The sequence below is a fragment of the Gymnoscopelus braueri genome (genome assembly GCF_963280865.1).
Source record: "Gymnoscopelus braueri genome assembly, chromosome: 20".
NCBI lineage: Eukaryota > Metazoa > Chordata > Actinopteri > Myctophiformes > Myctophidae > Gymnoscopelus > Gymnoscopelus braueri.
Genome location: NC_137622.1, coordinates 45,724,115 through 45,743,518, shown reverse-complemented (window position 1 = coordinate 45,743,518; position 19,404 = coordinate 45,724,115). Strand labels below are relative to the sequence as shown.

The following is a 19,404-nucleotide window of genomic DNA, read 5'->3' as shown; positions in this document are numbered from 1 at the left end:
CTCTAACTACTCTATCTACTGTATCTACTGTATCTACTGTATCTACTGTATCTACTGTATCTACTGTAACTACTGTATCTACTGTAACTACTGTAGGTGCAGAAGAACTGTCATGTTTTCAGCTCAGAGAACATGATGAAGTGATGTGAATGTGGAACGTCTGAGTCTGACAGCAGATATCCTCACAGGGTGGGGGGGGGGGGGGTATTTATCACTTTTATTGAAGCCCAAAACATAAGAGATATTAATTAAACACTGGAAGACCTCAGAGAGGAGACACAACACAACACAACACAACACAACACAACACAACACAACACAACACAACACAATTTAGCAGTGCTGTAAAGTAACTAAGTACTGTACTTAAAGGGATACTTCACTTTCACATAAAATAAACATTTAAAAAATATATTAAAAATAAATGAAAAAAGTAATGGAAAATTCATGGCCCCCTCATGCATTAGAGTGTCCTACTAATGTGTGAGGGGGCCTTTATTTTGCCATAACTTCTTTCATTTTTTTTAAATATATTTTTTTAATGTTTATTTTATGTGAAAGTGAAGTATCCCTTTAAGTACAATTTTGAGATACTTTTATTTTACTGGAGTATTTACAATTGTCTATACTTTTACTTCTACCCCACTACATCTCAGAAGCAAATATTGTACTTTTACAATTATTTGAAAACTTTAGTTACTAGTTACTTTGCAGATATAAATTATTACATTATAAAACACACATTAACCACTTCAGCCCTATTTTATACCTAGGCTATTTGAAAAATTTGAAAATAGCCGATCTACAAGGCACAACGCATCGTGATGCGATGCGTTGTGAGCTTGTAGATCGGCTATTTTAAAACACTTTAGTACTTTTAGTTTTGGTACTTTCAGTACATTTTTATACCAATACTTTTGTACTTTTACTCAAGTACATTTTTAATTCTGGACTTGTAACAGAATACTTCTACATTGCAGTATTAATACTTTTACTTAAGTAAAACATTTTTCCACCACTGCAATGTAGGCATTTATCAGACGCTCTTAATCCAGAGTGATTTACAGTACATTACTAATATTAATCTATGATCAAAGGTAAACCATGAACCTTTCATCAGTCTAAACAGTTTAATATCAAAACATAAATAATATATACATTGAAACTAAACACACTACAGATACCAGATCTACACATGAACCTGGAATCTGTCTATATAACATGCTATCTAAATCCTTGGTTCTCAAAGTGGGGTCCGGGGACCCCCAGGGGTCCTTGGAGGGGTACCAGGGGGTCCCCAGCAAAATTAGTTATTATAGTGTCACAATCATTTTAACCACTTTAACCATGTTTTATAGTTTGGCTATTCAAAAATAGCAGATCTACAAGCTCATAGCACGGCACCGAGTGCCGCGCTATGAGCTTGTAGATCTGCTATTTTTGAAAAAACCCTGGCACAAAATATTTTTGAGATGGGGGGGGGGGGGGTCCAATATAAAGGATATTGAGGCATTAATGTTTATCATGAGTTGTAGATTGTTCCATGAAATGAAACACACACACACACACACACACACACACACACACACACACACACACACACACACACACACACACACACACACACACACACACACACACACACACAGCGCAGATTATGAATGAAAGACTTTGTTTAGAATCATTTTTGAGTTTATTCCGCAGCCAAATACATATCATTTTGGGGGTCCTTGACATGAAAAGGTTTGAGAACCACTGTTTTAAACAATGGTCAATGGTTTACTCACTTTAATGAGGAATTACTAAATACATCAATGTAAGTTACATGCTTTAACTTAGTTCCCTGTTCTTACTGACATCCTGTTAATGTCTGGAGAACTACATAGATAGAAGATCTCTTAGTTTACTTCCTTCACAGTGAACTGTGACTGATCTGTTTTGATCATCTCTGATTTTACATTTAATCTGTCATTACAGACTTGTTGGCTGTATCCTCCAGAAGGGGCACATTGAAGTTGTGGCTTCAGCTCTCAGTTCTAATCCATCCCATCTACGCCACCTGGATTTAAGTTCTAACGAACTGGACCTGGACCTGCTGGAAGCTGCACTGAAGAGCCCACACTGTAGATTGGAGACTCTGAGGTCAGATGAATTTACATGAATTATTTTCATCAGTGAATTACAGTATAATATTATAATATGAATACTGTGTTGATACTTCTTTTGATTATTGTGAATAAGGTTGACATAGTAACACATTGTCTAGAATAATGATAAGGTACAGTGACTATAGTATGTACATGTTACAATTAACACTTACATGCATTCACCCACAATCACTGCAATTTGTATTTTTACATGTTGAGACTCTGACACTTAAACTGATTGAAACCTTTATTTATTCTCAAAGAGCATTGAGGTTTATCCTCATTTACAATGCTGCTGACATTACACACACAATGATAGATATAATATACAGATATAAAACACAGAAACAACACAATAAGACCATAACAGAAAACTAGTAAGTTAAAAACAGTTACATAGTGAGGTAGGGAGATTTTAGAGCAGGTTATTAGATTAAAAAGTAAAAGTATCAATACCACTATACAGTAATACTCCTAATCCTAAACTAGTAAAAGTACTGCATTAAACATTTTACTACTAGTAAAAGTACCAAAGTATTGGTACCAAAAATAAGAGCATTGAGGTTTACCCTCATTTACAATGCTGCTGACATTTACACACACGCACGCACGCACGCACACGCACACACATACACACACACACACACACACATCAACTATTAAGACTCATACAGATATAAAACACAGAAACAACACAATAAGACCAGAACAGAAAAAGTTAAAAACAGTTACATAGTGAGGTAGAAAGATGTAAGAGCAGGTTATTAAATAAAGGATATTGGGGCATTAATGTTTATCATGAGTTGTAGATTGTTCCATGAAATAATTCTCAGTTCAATCTCAAGTGTAAGCCTGTTGTTTGAGTGGATTCACATTTATATTCAGACACAGAGTAAGATGTGTCTGAATATAAATGTCTGTCAGTGGTGGAAAGAATATTCTGATGTTTTACTAAGTAAAAGTATCAATACCACAATACAGTAATACAGTAATACAGTAATACTAAACTAGTAAAATTCCTGCTTTAAACATTTTACTTAAGTAAATGTAGGAGCCGTTTCATTTGATTTAATGTTTTTGACTAAATGGCGCCCCCACTGATCCCCTTGGAAAATGGCACCATGGTTCTCTAGTAATCTATTAACAGCTGTGTAGCAGAAACACACACACACACACACACACACACACACACACACACACACACACACACACACACACAGCGCAGATGATGAATGAAAGACTTTGTTTAGAATCATTTTTGAGTTTTGATTTGAACCTTTATGCTGCATCTGTTTGTTTTGAAACCCTTTTAGTTAAAGTCTGGAGCTTGTTCTTGTTTCATTTGTTTTGACCTGTTCATCTGTTGTCAACCTGTTGATGTTTACATTTTTTTTTGTATTTTTTTTTTTCATTCAGACTGATTCACTGCTGGTTGTCACAGAGATGGTGTGAAGTTCTGGCCTCGGCTCTCAGCTCCAATCCTTCCCATCTGAGAGAATTAGACGTGAGTTTGAACAGAATTCTGGATTCTGGAATTGAACTTCTCTGCGTTGGAATGAAGAGTCCACATTGTCACCTGCAGACCCTGAGGTAAATAATGTTTTCTTCTCTGTACTTCATGAACACCAACAGCAGTTTGTTAAAGTGTTTATTTCTCTGCAGGTTATCAGGCTGTGGGATCACAGAGGAAGGCTGTTCTTCTCTGGCTTCAGCTGTGGCCCTCAACCCCTCCCATCTGAAGCATGTGGACCTCAGCTGTAACCACCCAGGAGGAGATGCTGTACAGACACTGCTATCAGCTGGACTAGAGACTGTCAAGTGAGTAGATTTAGACTGAGTCCATGTTGGTTAGTGCAGCCATTCCCTTGTTTCATGTTCCAGTGTCTAGGCAGGTAGTTCATGCTTTGTATTTATATATATTTAGTTAATACTACATACAGTACTCAACACATGAATAATGATAGATTTATGCCTCCTACATTTACATTTTGAATCGTCTAATTATTGAAAATATACAGTATATTATAACATAATACTTCACATTGTAAGCTGTCATTTGGTGGTTAATTTAACCTCTTTTAGAGGAGTCAGTGTTTTAATCACATGATCTATATTCAGGGTGTGTCATCATAGTCAAGCATTCATCAAACATTGTGAAAATAGCAGATCTACAAGCTTGTATATTGGCTGTTCTGTAGGGCAGTAGAGTGGAAAAAGGTATAGTATAGAGCCCTGTGGGACCCCTGTCAGTGAAGTATACAGGGTATGATATACTGTAAATGATAAATCTACATCAGTGTGAAACATTAAAAGATGAACAGCATGGGCAACTGGCGGCCCCCACTTTCACTTAATTGTTTTATTGGATCTTGTTTATTCAACACTTATTTGTTTTAGCTCTTGCTCATTTGATTTTCCTATTTGTCTCATCTGTTTATGAAAGTATGTAGCTGATATATTGCACTTTTACTTTAGCGCTAGGTATGCTCTTAGTTGCTTGTTTTAGAAGAGAATGCACTTAATACTTCTGGTGATTAGTAGTTTTCGTTCCCTACCTATGTTGAATGCACTTATTGTAAGTCTCTTTGGATAATAGGAGTCTGCTAAATGACCGTAATGTAATGTAATGTAATGCCGCCCGCTGGTTAATATCGGAATACTGATATATGATTGATTTCAGCTGTTACAATTCCTAACATGCAAACATGACCCGCTTTAATTACTTCAGTCTTTTTTTTGTCCAATGTATTTGTATTTAAGTTAATAAAGGTAACATAAGTATAACTAAATGTATTTCAAATTAAATCAAAATGTAACTTTTCAGGATTCCAATAAAAAAATTGCAAATAATTATTCAGGATTCCAATAAAAAAATTACAAAAATAGCAGATCTACTAGCTCAACGCATCGCACTGCGATATGTTTTGGGCTTGTAGATCGGCTATTTTTGCTACTTTTGTGTGACAGAATTACAAAGTAGAGCATTAATTATGAAAAAAAAAACTGTTCAGACAGAGATTTGTAGAATATGTAGTTAGATAGTATAGGAATACAATGTAACAACATATGTTTTACAACAACAATAGTAATAAAATGTAATAAAATATGTTTTGTCCTCACTAATCATGACCCTGTGATCAGCTGGGTGAAGCTGAAACAGGATTAATAACAAAGGTCTATGTGTCTATACCTTTATAATCGGAGAATTGCTACTTCCGCCGTTGACGCCATACCCACAGCATTGATATGGACTAAACACAACAACTACATATGACATGTGCGCACTGAATTTACGTGTGGCGTAGGGTACTTCTCATTGGTCACTACACATTTTCCTCCACGGAACATAATTAATTCTACTCCCCACATTACGACCACACCGGACGGGGAAACACTTTCGCACCGTTTACCTTCAGCACAACCGAACGCCGACGGCCACAGCCGAAACAACACGAAGCGGCGGCCATTGAAATCAGCGTCCTTCGCTTCAACCCCCGCTCCACACACACATTCTTCCACTTCTACAACGACCCCCCTTCTTCATTGCACCGTGTCTTCTGCTTCCACGCTCCATTCAGTTCAGTAGAATGCTAATAAATTAACGCTCTACCTCACAACCACACGCTTCTCCGTTTAGTGTTTCATTAGCGCGAGCGTGGTAAAAAACCACAGCGCGTAGTGGTGACGCATCTGTACAGCCACGTTCATAGGCTAGGATCATGATACCAAGGATTCGACAGTGATGTCACCATTATGCAAACCGGAAGTAAAGATACCAAGGATTCGTCAGTGATGTCAGTCGGGATGCCAGGTTCGAGTCAGGTTGTCGAAAAACAAGCGGCAGAAACAAGCAAGGAGGTTCCTCAAAAAACAAAAGCCACAGGGTGCAAGACGGATCTATATGGGGTCTGAAGGGGTACGCCCTGTTCAGCGCGGCTCACAACACTCCCAGGGGTCCGCGGACCCCCATGTATTATTATTTTTCCCCCCCCCTTTTTTTATTTTTTTTAAATGACTTAATACATACAGACAGAGGGACACGGAGGGACCAACAAACGCAAAGCCCCGCGCAGCGGATGGGGTTGAGGGGGGCGTAGCCCCCCGAGACTCTAGTTAATAACAAAGAACTATGTTTCTATCTTATTAATAACAAAGGACTGTGTGTCTATCTTATTAATAACAAAGACTGTGTCTATCTTATTAATAACAAAGGACTGTGTGTCTATCTTATTAATAACAAAGACTGTGTCTATCTTATTAATAACAAAGGACTATGTGTCTATCTTATTAGTAACAAAGACTATATGTCTATCTTATTAATAACAAAGGACTATAGACCGCCGAAGTCTGACGTCATTTACACATCCTTTGTTTGTCTACCTGGTTCGCAGTTTTCCACCCCCGTTCTGAATCCCATAGACGTATTTAATATCGCGTCAAATAAGAACTGTGTTCCAAAAATAAACAAATGACCCCGGCGTGTTGACTCTTATGGATATGAAGCATCAACTGACGGTGAGAAAACGCTAATGTTACTTCCGCCGAATTAGTTACATTTTCGCCAGAAACAGACTGTATCAAATATAAGTGACTGACTATCATAAACGATACAGAACCCCCTCCCTGACAATAACGCCGACACGCGGTGTTTATTTTTGGACCACAATTCTTATATGAGACGATTCTAAGATGACCCAATGTTATTCTCCATAGAGAAATTACTTCCGCAAACCTGGGGATGAACGAGTCACGTCAGGACTTCGGTGCTCTATGTGTCTATCTTATTAATAACAAATGACTATGTGTCTATCTTATTAATAACAAAGGACTATGTGTCTATCTTATTAATAACAAAGGACTATGTGTCTATCTTATTAATAACAAAGGAATATGTGTCTATCTTATTAATAACAAAGGACTATGTGTCTATCTTATTATTAACAAAGACTGTGTCTATCTTGCAAAAAAAAAATAGTGGATCTACAAGCTCACACGTTGTAAGCTTGTAGATCAGGAACTATAATTAAGGCCTCCTCATATCAGCTCTGCTATCCTCCTATATCCTCCTATAATTTGACAAACCTCTGTCGTCATGGTGAGGCCAACCGGTTCTCCTCTGTGGCTGGAGCAATTGATCTGAATTTGCACACAGCCATTGACCATTACCATCTGCACGCAACTGCGAAGCCCGTTTTTCGATTTCACAAAATCTCACCCTAATATGCGACACCGTAATAATAATAACAACAACGGGACTGCTATGTGAAAAAGAATTTCACCCACTTTTTTACCTTGTAAACCTGTGATGTGACAATAAAACTGATTCTGATTCTGAATTGTGGAATGCCCTACCAAAAGGAGTAAAGGAGTGTAAAACCCTACTCACTTTCAAAACTGCCCTAAAGATACACTTTCAGGAGGCTGCAATTCGAAAATGGCCCCTGTCTAAGTCTTAACCTACCCCCCCCTACCCCCCCCCCCTCCTTCATTTTCCTCTTTTGTATATATATATATTTTTCTCTCATACCAGTAACCTGTAAGCTGATTGTATGACATTCTGTATAGTAGTGTGTATATCTATCTGCCTCTTATATTTCATCATAATTTGTGTGCATGGGGTTCTCATCTTAAACAAGCTTAGTGCTTAATGAGAGTTCCAGTTTAGTAGACCTTGTATTGTGAATTTGTACTTCCATGTACTGTTATGTACTGTCATGTACTATTCTCATGTCTTACTAAATAAACTACATCAATCAATCAATCAATCAATCAGGAACTATAATTAAGGCCTCCTCATATCAGCTCTGCTATAGAAAATAAAGGGGAAATCTAACTTATTTTGGGAAAGGTTTTTAGATGTGATTTCAATCATTCTAACATTCTATGGAAACATAAATGTTTCAACTGATTTACACAACGCTGTAGCAGTTTGATTCAACATGACAAACCCTCTAAGATGTCCTGGATTTGACTTAAAATGTGTTCTGTTTGATTTAATGTTGTTCTTTGATCTGCTTTGTTGCTGTTTTTAACATGTTCTGTAAAGCACTTTGTTTGGAAAAGCTCTATACAAATAAATTAATTATTATTACTTCCTACAGTGTGAATCATGGAGGAGAACACTGGATTAATCCTCAACTCCTTGCCAGATGTGAGTGTCTGTCTATCTGTCTGTCTGTCTGTCTGTCTGTCTGTCTGTCTGTCTGTCTGTCTGTGTCAATATCCCACATTAACATTATAGACTGTTTTATACTCTGTTGGCCCCTCCCTCCCTGGATGTTGTCCTGAAAACTCTTCAGTATCTTCCAGTGAATTCAGGAGGTTTCTCTGCTCTTGGTCTGGTCCTCAACACCAGCTGATGCTTGTTTACGAAACACTCCTAGGTCTCACTCCTCCCCACCTGACACACTTTCTGCCCTGTTCAACCCCCATGTTAAACACTCCTTCTGCCCTGTTCAACCCCCATGTAAAACACTCCTTCTGCCCTGTTCAACCCCCATGTAAAACACTCCTTCTGCCCTGTTCAACCCCCATGTAAAACACTCCTTCTGCCCTGTTCAACCCCCATGTAAAACACTCCTTCTGCCCTGTTCAACCCCCATGTAAAACACTCCTTCTGCCCTGTTCAACCCCCATGTAAAACACTCCTTCTGCCCTGTTCAACCCCCATGTAAAACACTCCTTCTGCCCTGTTCAACCCCCATGTAAAACACTCCTTCTGCCCTGTTCAACCCCCATGTAAAACACTCCTTCTGCCCTGTTCAACCCTCATGTAAAACACTTCTTCTGCCCTGTTCAACCCCCATGTAAAACACTTCTTCTGCCCTGTTCAACCCCCATGTAAAACACTCCTTCTGCCCTGTTCAACCCCCATGTAAAACACTCCTTCTGCCCTGTTCAACCCCCATGTAAAACACTCCTTCTGCCCTGTTCAACCCCCATGTAAAACACTCCTTCTGCCCTGTTCAACCCCCATGTAAAACACTCCTTCTGCCCTGTTCAACCCCCATGTAAAACACTCCTTCTGCCCTGTTCAACCCCCATGTAAAACACTCCTTCTGCCCTGTTCAACCCCCATGTAAAACACTCCTTCTGCCCTGTTCAACCCCCATGTAAAACACTCCTTCTGCCCTGTTCAACCCTCATGTAAAACACTCCTTCTGCCCTGTTCAACCCCCATGTAAAACACTCCTTCTGCCCTGTTCAACCCCCATGTAAAACACTCCTTCTGCCCTGTTCAACCCCCATGTAAAACACTCCTTCTGCCCTGTTCAACCCCCATGTAAAACACTCCTTCTGCCCACACACATTCTGCTTAATGTCCCCAAAACACACTTGTCCCTAGGTCACTCCTCCTTTCAGTTGGCTGCTGACGATGATAATAATAACTAGAAAGTACTATTCCTGAAGAAACAGTGTGGGATCGCTAAGAATGTTGCTGGTATTGAGTTTTGATAGTGTTAGTAGTGTTATAGTAGGGTCATAATACAATGACATCAGTATTATGACGTCACTAGAATGGCATTACCATTCACTAGAATGGCATTATGCATTATTACGTCACTAAATGGCATTTCTCCATTGAAATGACCCAAAAAACAGGGGGAATAATAATAATAATAATAATAAATAGTGAAGATAACATTAGTGTAAATGGTAAATGGTAAATGGTGCATTTATATAGCGCTTTTATCCAAAGCGCTTTACATTGATTGTGCCATTCACCCATTCACACACACATTCATACACAGATGGCGGAGGAAACCATGCAAGGCACCAACCTGCTCATCGGGAGCAATTAGGGGTTCAGCGTCTTGCTCAAGGACACTTCAACACTAACTCTGGGGGAGCGCCCCAGCCCGGGATCGAACTGGGAACCTTGCGGTTTCCAGTTCACTCTACCCGGCCACCCGGCCACTCTACCCCTGAGCCACTGTCGCTAAAGCGATCCCACAATAATGATAATAATAATAACTAGAAAGTACTGTTCCTGAAGAAACAGTGTGGGATCGCTAAGAATGTTGAGCTGGTATTGAGTATTGATAGTGTTAGTAGTGTTATAGTAGGGTCATAATACAATGACATCAGTATTATGACGTCACTAGAATGGCATTATGCATTATGACGTCACTAAATGGCATTTCTCCATTGAAATTACCCAAAAAACGGGGGGAATAATAATAATAATAATAACTAGAAAATGTGCTCCTCGGAGCACAAGTCTCCGCCAGCAGACCTGTGCTATTTTAATAGCACGGGTCGTCTTGGTAGAACGGGTCGTCTTGGTAGAATGCGCGTGGTTTTTGGTGTTCTGCAGGGGCGACTGAATATGTAGTGTCTGCATCTAAAAAATGTTCTTCTTGAAGCAATGTGTCATAATGGGAGTCGTCGTAATTGACTGGTTTGTTCAAATGCTTGCCTGTCTTCTTCATCTTCATTGTCTTGAACAGTTTCAGCAGTTGATTGGTGTGTTTGATCTATGTCAGTTTTCTCTAGTGCTACATAATGTATTTGATCAAGGTGGCCAATTGTTACAGTATTAAGACTTCGGCCTTGTTGTGGGATCAATTCAACTCTATAGTCCTCTTCTGTGTTACTGTTGTAGATGAGTATGCTTTCTTAGGTTTGGCCTTCTGCGCCTTTGCTTGACCAATGTTAGGTGTTCTCAGAGGGACACACACACACACTGGAAGGTACTGAAGGTACTGTTCCAATCAAGACTGATTGATCCTGTCTTACCTCACTTCAAAATACATAAATGGCCTTCTGAAGTGACACACCTATTTATAGGATTTTATTTCGTCATGCGTCCCTCTAGCCAATCAAAGGCATTGGTGTCAACATATTGACACGTGTCACGTGGAGCTTGACCAATGTTAGCTTGGCTAGGGGCCATGCTAACACACGGCGGGACGAAGCGAAAACATACTTGGTGGTACTTGGTCTTGGTGTTCTGCAGGGGCGACTGAATATAGTGTCTGCATCTAAGAAAAAATCTTCTTGAAGCAATGTGTCATATGGGAGTCCTCGTAATTGACTGGTTTGTTCAAATGCTTGTCTGTCTTCTTCATCTTCATTGTCTTGAACAGTTTCAGCAGTTGATTGGTGTGTTTGATCTATGTCAGTTTTCTCTAGTGCTACATAATGTTGATCAAATGTTGATGATCAAGGTGGCCAATTGTTACAGTATTAAGACTTCGGCCTTGTTGTGGGATCAATTCAACTCTATAGTCCTCTTCTGTGTTACTGTTGTAGATGAGTAAGCTTTCTTAGCTTTGGCCTTCTGCGCCTTTGCTTGACCAATGTTAGGTGTTCTCAGAGGGACACACACACGCACGGACGGGTGATTTGTACTGGAAGACTGCAAGACTGATTGATCCTGTCTTACCTCACTTCAAAAGGCATAAATGGCCTTTTGAAGTGACACACCTATTTATAGGATTTTATTTCGTCATGCGTCCCTCTAGCCAATCAAAGGCATTGGTGTCAACATATTGACACGTGTCACGTGGAGCTTGACCAATGTTAGCTTGGCTAGGGGCCATGCTAACACACGGCGGGACGAAGCGAAAACATACTCTCCACCTCCGGCGGAGACAATAATAAATAGTGAAGATAACATTAGTGTGATCGTGTGATGTCTATGAAATTAACTCAAGGACCCCAACGGAAACAAGTCCGCAAGGACTTTTTTGGCCGGACCTTTTAGACAAAAGCATTATAAATGTAACTGTGTTGTTTTACATTCTTTTTGCCTAATAAAAATTTCAATCAATCAATCAAATCGCTAAAGCGATCCCACAATAATAATAGCTCAGATTTATATAGCACTTTTCAAAGTACCCAAAGTCGCTTTACATAAAGAAAAGGAAGGAAGATGACTGGAGGGAGTACTGAGGAGCTAGTCCAGAGCAATGAATATTGAGCAGTGAGTGCAGAGCACAGTAAGCAACACCACCTCCCCTCCTGGCGTTTGGGGATTAGAGCTTTTAAAAGCAAGCTGCTAAAAACCCTTTATCTCCATTCCTGTTTTCAGGGACACTATTAGGATTTTGGTGACACCTGCAGATGTTTTGTATGATGTCCCCTGGCCTGTCACCCTCCTCTCTGCTTCTTCTCTTTGTCCACTGCTCTGTCCACTCTATTCATAGTCTAGTTGTTAAGTCCTCTGGCTAGCTCCTCTTTGCTATGTGCTGCTATGTGGCATGTTGCTACTGGCATGAGTGATGTCATAGGCTACATGTGTGATGTCATGTGTGATGTCATAGGTCATGTGTGATGCTGTACTGTATTGTTTATTAGTGTGTGTATTGTGTGTTATGTACTAGTGCAGTGTGTTGTGATTTTATTGTTCATGTTGGTTTGTTGTCTCATATCGTCACTGTCAGGCAAAAACCTTGTATCTCCATAGTTCAACTTCAATGTGTTTTTGTAAATTAATGTCATTAACTATCAGTAATGATATCTTAATATTATAGTTATTAAAGTTATAATATCTTAATATTATAACTACCCACTTTGTCATACTGCAGTTGCGCACAAAAATAGCCCATCTATTTTGAGCTTATCTGCTTGTGTGTGTGTGTGTGTGTGTGTGTGTGTGTGTGTGTGTGTGTGTGTGTGTGTGTGTGTGTGTGTGTGTGTGTGTGTGTGTGTGTGTGTGTGTGTGTGTGTGTGTGTGTGTGTGTGTGTGATATGTAATCAATGAAAGATATTAACAAGCTTGTGACTAAATAATAACTACATTGGATCCATTGGAACACAGATTATTTTTTACATTTCCTGAAAAGTAACAGTTTTGGACATACAACGTTTCTACCTGACAGATGATATGAAATGTCTGTGTCTGTCTGTCTGTGTCTAACTTGTCTGTCTGTCTGTCTGTCTGTCTAACGTGTCACATTTTTCTGTGTGTCTGTCTGTCCTCCTGTCTCTCTCTCTCTCGCTCTCTCACAGAGAATTATGTATTTTTTTTAATTATTTTTATGTTTACTGTGTTGTTTTCTCATCAGATTTCCATCCTCTCACACTGGACCCAAACACAGCAAACAGAAGACTCTGTCTGTCTGAGGACAACAAGAAGGTGACAAAGGGGGAGGAGCGTGAACAGGTTCTGTGTACAGAGGGTTTGACTGGACGCTGTTACTGGGAGGTAGAGAGGAGTGGAAAGGTTACTATAGGAGTGACTTACAGAGGAATCAGCGGAGGAGGAGAGGATAGTGTGCTTGGATTCAATGACAAGTCCTGGTGTCTGTTATGTTGGGGAGACAGTTACAGGGTCTGTCACAATAGTAGGCTCACTCTCCTCCCTGTCAGTCCCTCTGGCTCTAACAGAGTATCAGTGTATCTAGACTGGTCTGCTGGTACTGTGTCCTTCTATCATGGGTCCTCTGACTCACTGACACACCTGTACACGTTCCAGACCACATTCACTGAACCTCTCTACCCTGGGTTTGGGCTTTATTATTATGTCTCCTCCTCAGTGTGTCTTTGTGAGGACAGATAATGTCTCTGAGTTGACAGAACCAATATAGTTGGTATGGATATGTGGGCGTGTTCTAATACATGTCCACGTCTACAGGTATATAGTTTATGTATATATGTATGATTTTATATTATACAGTACAGTCAGGGTTACATTTGTAAAATAAAGAAAGACAAAGAAAGAAAGACAGACGTAAAACGGAGCAGATCATTTTCTCAACCACTTAGGCTCATACTCATACTGTCTCATGTCAAATTGCAAAAATAGTGATGTTGTGAGCTTGTAGATCGGCTATTTTCACTATTTGGAGATATTTTTTATTTTATTTTATTGCCCACAATAGTGAGGTACGGGTTAATGTTGTGAACACATTGTTAATTAAATTAAATAGTGTAATTAAACATAGCTTAGTGGATAGAGGTAAGGGTTAAAGGGTCTACACCATGAATTTTTTTTTAGTATTTCTTGGGCTCCCCAGTGTCTCTTGTACCCCAAAAAATATATTTTTTTAACATTCAGTCGTTCATTCTCATTTCAGAGATTTTCAGAATGGGCGTGTCTGAACAGGCCATTTCAGAATGTGCAACGCAAGTGATGTCACTTGCGTTGCAATGTTAAATGAAAAGTGCCTGAATCACTCCGAAACTTTTTCTACCCCCCCTAAGTGGGGGTCTACGAACAAATACTTCGGGCTCGGATTTTGGCTCCGCCCCCCGGAAGTGGGTGAAACAGGCACCTCAAACACTTGGTGGAATTGTTCAAAAATGTGTTTTTATTTCGATTTTGTATTTTTCTTAGATGCTTCTTTTTATGCAGAATTTTTCCATTTTTTAATTTTTTTTTAATTTTTTTTTTAATTAACATTAACCCCCTGATCATATTCTTTTCACTGTACCAGTTTATTTTGTGTGTATGTCCAGTGGCATCAGTTCAGCAAAAGCTAAGGTATGGCAAGGTTAGGGTTGCCAACTCCCAGAGATTGAAATAAGGGACACCTATCCTGGGCGGGAAAATGTGGGGGTCAAACCCCCCCAAAAACCCCAAATGCATAGAAAACTATGCATTATACCTGTAACAATTGACGCACCTGTATGTATGTCTGTCTGTTTGTTTTTGAAAAATGTTTTAGCAACCCATACATTTGAACGGAAATGTATATTTTTAAAATGTATATTTTTATTTAAAAAAAAAAAAAAAAAAAAAAAGTTTTTTTTTTTTTTTTTTTTTTTTGGGGGGTTTGACCATCGGGCCGCCAAGACGCGGCGTGCGGGCCGCATGCGGCCCGCGGGCCGCGTGTTGAGTAGCGCTGCTTTAACCCATTAAGACCGGGAACGCATTTTAATTTTAAGGTTTCTTTGGCTATTCAAAAATAGCAGATCTACAAGCTCATAGCTATGAGCTTGTAGATCTGCTATTTTAGAAAAATCCTGAAAATGTGTGCAAATCTTAGAATATATATAATTCTGTAAAACGAACATTTTGAACTCAAATCTTCTACAAATGTCTTCTAAATCAGTTTTAATTTTAAACATATGTTGCTATAATCAAAGTTCCCAAACTTTTTCATGTCAAGGACCCCCATCAAAACATATGTATTTGGCCGCAGACCCCCATCTGAACATGTTTTGTTCCAGGGACCCCCATCTGAACATGTTTTGTTCCAGAGACCCCCATCTGAACATGTTTTGTTCCAGAGACCCCCATCTGAACATGTTTTGTTCCAGGGACCCCCATCTGAACATGTTTTGTTCCAGAGACCCCCATCTGAACATGTTTTGTTCCAGGGACCCCCATCTGAACATGTTTTGTTCCAGGGACCCCCATCTGAACATGTTTTGTTCCAGGGACCCCCATCTGAACATGTTTTGTTCCAGGGACCCCCAGAAGCAAAGATTTGAGTAAAATGACACAGATGTGTTCCTGGTCTTAAAGGGTTAAATATGGTCATCATCAGATATAAACCAGATAGATATACTATGTGTAAATATGTAGATACATTGTTATTGTTTTTTATTCTCTTTTTTATGGAAATAACTAAAACGATGGAGCTTGTTTTCACACTGTTTTACACTGTAAACTGTGATGTGACAATAAAGATGATTCTTGTTACAATATTATCTATAAATGTATATTGTAATTGTCTAGCATTCAAAACCAGCTGTATTTACAATGCTCTGGAAGCCTTTCTAAGTGTTACAAAATGTAATAAAATGTATATTGATAATATAAGTGTTTTTATAATTATTTCAGTTGGTGAGTTTGTCAACGTGCACTTTGGTACAGCCTGTGAACAGCACAATGATTAATAAGCTATTATATTATTATTATTATTATTATATTTGTTAGAGCCATATTCACTATTTCTGTTGTTTCACTTTTTTGATGACGTCACTGCGTCTACGGGGCGCGGTCAAGGCCAAGGCCAAGGGTTGCCTAGGTATTTAACAGGTTCAGTAATCAAGCGCAGGTGTTGCTTGTGGCAGAGGCACACAGTTTTATACTGTGCTCTAGAGAGACATGTTTGAGAGGACTGTTTGCTTTGTATGCTGACAGTGACAGAGAATAAATCACCCCCTTTGTTAAACTCAACTTTACGGTTTGGAATTCAGTTTCTTACAGAGCGCACGTCTGAACTTAATACCTGGCCACAGGCATCCATGTAGTGCCTTATAAGTATAGGACTTATTGACCCTACAATATTATTATTGTTATTATTATTATTATTATTATTATTATTATTATTATTATTATTATTATTATTATTATTATTATTATTATTATGTACAGGTCACTTCTAACATGGTCTCCTGTATGGGAAGCTCTCAGTCAGAGATACTGTAGGAACAAGCTCACCAGGTAGTCAACCAGGATAGTGAGATCAAAGACAAACAATTGTAACTTCAGGACACCTGCAGCTCTGCTTGAGAGCCAGTCTGAGACTGCATAGTCTCTGTGACATGAACTATCTCTCTATGAACATAAACATCTGTGTTGTGTCTTACAATGTGTGAGGGCTGTGTGTTGGCCACAGTGAAACTGATCAATCACACCGTATTGTTGTGGACAAACTGTTAGAGAGATGTGACATTTTGTGTGTCCAGGAGACGTTCTTGTCTAAACAAGACCTGGAAGGTCTTAACTTTATATCCATAAGGACTTTCACAGGGCGGGGGAATCCACCACCGACCTGTGTTCTAAAGTGGTACGAGGGAGGATTCCAGGGGGAGTTGCTGCTCTGTGGAACCAAAAATATGACCAGTTGGTTAATGTCATTAGATTAGGACTGGGCTATTGGGATAGAGCTGTTCTGTCATGGTAAAAGGTTAATAACTGTGAATGTTTATACACTATGAGTGCTATCATAATGAGGATGAGTATCTCAGTAGAATGGCATTCATTATGTTTTTTATTCAGCATAATCCTTCCACCTGCATCTATGTTGTTGTCGGTGACATGAATGCAGATGTAACTGATGTTAAATCTTTATTTGGTAATCATTTAATGGATTTATGTTCAGACAGTGGATTGATTTTATCTAGCAAGGTATTTTTACCTGAGAATAATTATACTTATTATCAGTGAGGCTTGACACACTACTTCCTGTCTTGATCACTGTCTCTGTAAGTAGATGCTCATGACTCTATTGATACAGTAGAAATAGTTTATGATCTACAGTAGCTACCACTGACCACACCCCCTTTAGTGTGGTGTTAACCCATTAAGACCGGGAACAAATATGTGTAATTTTTTATTTCTTTGGCTATTCAAAAATAGCAGATCTACAAGCTCATATCGCGGCAAAAATGTGTCCAAATCTTTGAATATACTGCATAAAGCTAAAACATTTGACTCCGATCTGTGCTTCTGGGGGTCCCTGGAACAACATATTTTGAGACGGGGGTCCGCGGCCAAATACATATCATGTTGGGTGGGTGGTCCTTGACATGGAAAAGTAGGAAAACCACTGATACATTCACTGATATAGACACTGATATAGAAACATAATTTTTTTTCAATAAACTGTTTGTAGAATATATATTCAAAGATTTTCACACATTTTCACGATTTTTCAAAAATAGCAGATCTACAAGCTCATAGCGCAGCACTCTGTGCCGCGCTATGAGCTTGTAGATCTGATATTTTTGAATAGCCAAAGAAATCTAAAGTGACACAGATGCGTTCCGGGATTGAATGTGTTAAATACAGACAGTTTACCTGTGTTGTTTCCTGTGGATAAAGGGTTAAATACAGACAGTTTACCTGTGTTGTTTCCTGTGGATAAAGGGTTAAATACAGACAGTTTACCTGTGTTGTTTCCTGTGGATAAAGGGTTAAATACAGACAGTCTACCTGTGTTGTTTCCTGTGGATAAAGGGTTAAATACAGACAGTTTACCTGTGTTGTTTCCTGTGGATAAAGGGTTAAATACAGACAGTTTACCTGTGTTGTTTCCTGTGGATAAAGGGTTAAATACAGACAGTTTACCTGTGTTGTTTCCTGTGGATAAAGGGTTAAATACAGACAGTTTACCTGTGTTGTTTCCTGTGGATAACAGCAGGGAAATAGATTGGTCTAAATTAACCAATAAAGATCTGGATAAATATTTGAATCATTCTGATGCCTTGCTGGGTAATATTAAAGTTCCAAAAGATGTGGTTATGTGTCGGGATATGAAGTGCAAAGAACCCACAACACTGTAATGTATTGTGTTCCCTGTATGAATCTATTGTGGAGTCTCTGTGTATCTCCAGCAGGACTCTCTACAAACATAGTGTATAATGTTAAGCCAGGGTGGAATGACCATGTTGAAGAGCTCCATGCAGAGGATAGAAAGGCTTTTAACATATGGGCGGAGTCAGGCAAAGGTAGACATGGACCTCTGTTTGAAGAGAAAAAACACACTAATGCTTTATTTTAAATATGCTCTTTGTTTTATCAAAATAAATGAAAACACTATGAGGTCAGATTCTCTGTCAAGGAAGTTGCATAAGAATAATGTAAATGATTTCTGGAAGGAGATAAAAAATATATAAATAATTGTAAAACATGTCTTCCATCAAACATAGATGGTGTGAGTGGTTCTGATGCAATCTCACAGTTATGGCAGAATCAGTATTTTGAACTGTTCAACTGTGTGAAAAGTAACCTGTTTGTAGTGGATCAGGTAGATTTCAATGATGATGTGATTGTCACTCCTGGTGAGTGAGATCCATGAAGATATTCTGAAGCTCTGAATTCAATTCTAACATTTTTCAAAAGTGTATATAAAAATAAAAATAAAGAAATATAATCGAATAATACCATACATACATTTAAAAAAATGTTTAAGAAGTAGTGGAAAATAGCAGATCCACCGCCGCGTTGTGAGCTTGTAGATCTGCTTTTTTCACTAGTTTGGCTTTATTGCTTGTAGATCTGCTATTTTCACTAGTTTTTGCTCTATTGTTCAATTTGCACTTTTTCTGTAATTGGATTCTTGCTCTGTAAAGCAATTTGAGCTGCATTTCATGTCATGAAAGCTGACTATGCAAATAAAGTGTATTATTATTATTATTATTATTATTATTATAAAATGTCTCGTTTGGGTCTTGAGCTAAAAAGTTTGGGAACTAATACTAGAGTTGACTAGTAGTGACTCTAGTGACTCTAGTGACTCTAGTCTAGTTATTCTCTAGTAACCTCACCAGTCTTACTAAAATAACCTTTTACTACACTTCCCATGATGCATTGCGGTCCGTTCTCGGACCAACAACATCCGGGTTCAGAGTTGAG

At 38.8% G+C, this 19,404-nt stretch overlaps 1 protein-coding gene across 1 annotated transcript in view; it reads left to right on the top strand.

Annotated features, from left to right (window-relative positions):
- LOC308075999 (NACHT, LRR and PYD domains-containing protein 12-like) overlaps window positions 1–14,963 on the top strand; it is an 85,578-nt gene extending 70,615 nt beyond the window's left edge. The window contains exons 7-11 of the mRNA XM_080416050.1: window positions 1,978–2,142; window positions 3,564–3,737; window positions 3,810–3,965; window positions 8,249–8,298; window positions 13,160–14,963. Of these exons, the coding sequence (XP_080272176.1) occupies window positions 1,978–2,142; window positions 3,564–3,737; window positions 3,810–3,965; window positions 8,249–8,298; window positions 13,160–13,653 (1,039 nt within the window). The 3' untranslated portion in view covers window positions 13,654–14,963. The remainder of the gene's footprint in view (window positions 1–1,977; window positions 2,143–3,563; window positions 3,738–3,809; window positions 3,966–8,248; window positions 8,299–13,159) is intronic.
- Window positions 14,964–19,404: the final 4,441 nt, after the last annotated feature.